General features: G+C 70.8%; 1 protein-coding gene across 1 annotated transcript; it reads left to right on the forward strand.

The window, feature by feature from the left end:
* Positions 1-5: 5 nt before the first annotated feature.
* LOC103907112 (histone H1.11R) lies at positions 6-263 on the forward strand (the record flags this gene model as incomplete). Its single annotated transcript, XM_009289216.1, has 1 exon — positions 6-263. A coding segment is annotated over one exon (258 nt), but the record flags the coding sequence as incomplete, so codon positions are not given.
* Positions 264-271: the final 8 nt, after the last annotated feature.

Consider the following 271-nt stretch of genomic DNA (forward strand, 5'->3'; position numbering starts at 1 on the left):
CCCCCGCCGCCAAGGCCGCCGCCAAGAAGCCGAAGAAAGCGGCGGGCGGCTCCAAAGCCCGCAGGCCCGCGGGCCCCAGCGTCACCGAGCTGATCACCAAGGCCGTGTCCGCCTCCAAGGAGCGCAAGGGGCTCTCCCTCGCCGCGCTCAAGAAGGCGCTGGCCGCCGGCGGCTACGATGTGGAGAAGAACAACAGCCGCATCAAGCTGGGGCTCAAGAGCCTCGTCAGCAAGGGCACCCTGGTGCAGACCAAGGGCACCGGCGCCTCCGG

This window comes from Aptenodytes forsteri, unplaced genomic scaffold (assembly GCF_000699145.1).
Source record: "Aptenodytes forsteri isolate BGI_AS27 unplaced genomic scaffold, ASM69914v1 C12794728, whole genome shotgun sequence".
NCBI classification, from domain to species: Eukaryota; Metazoa; Chordata; class Aves; order Sphenisciformes; family Spheniscidae; genus Aptenodytes; species Aptenodytes forsteri.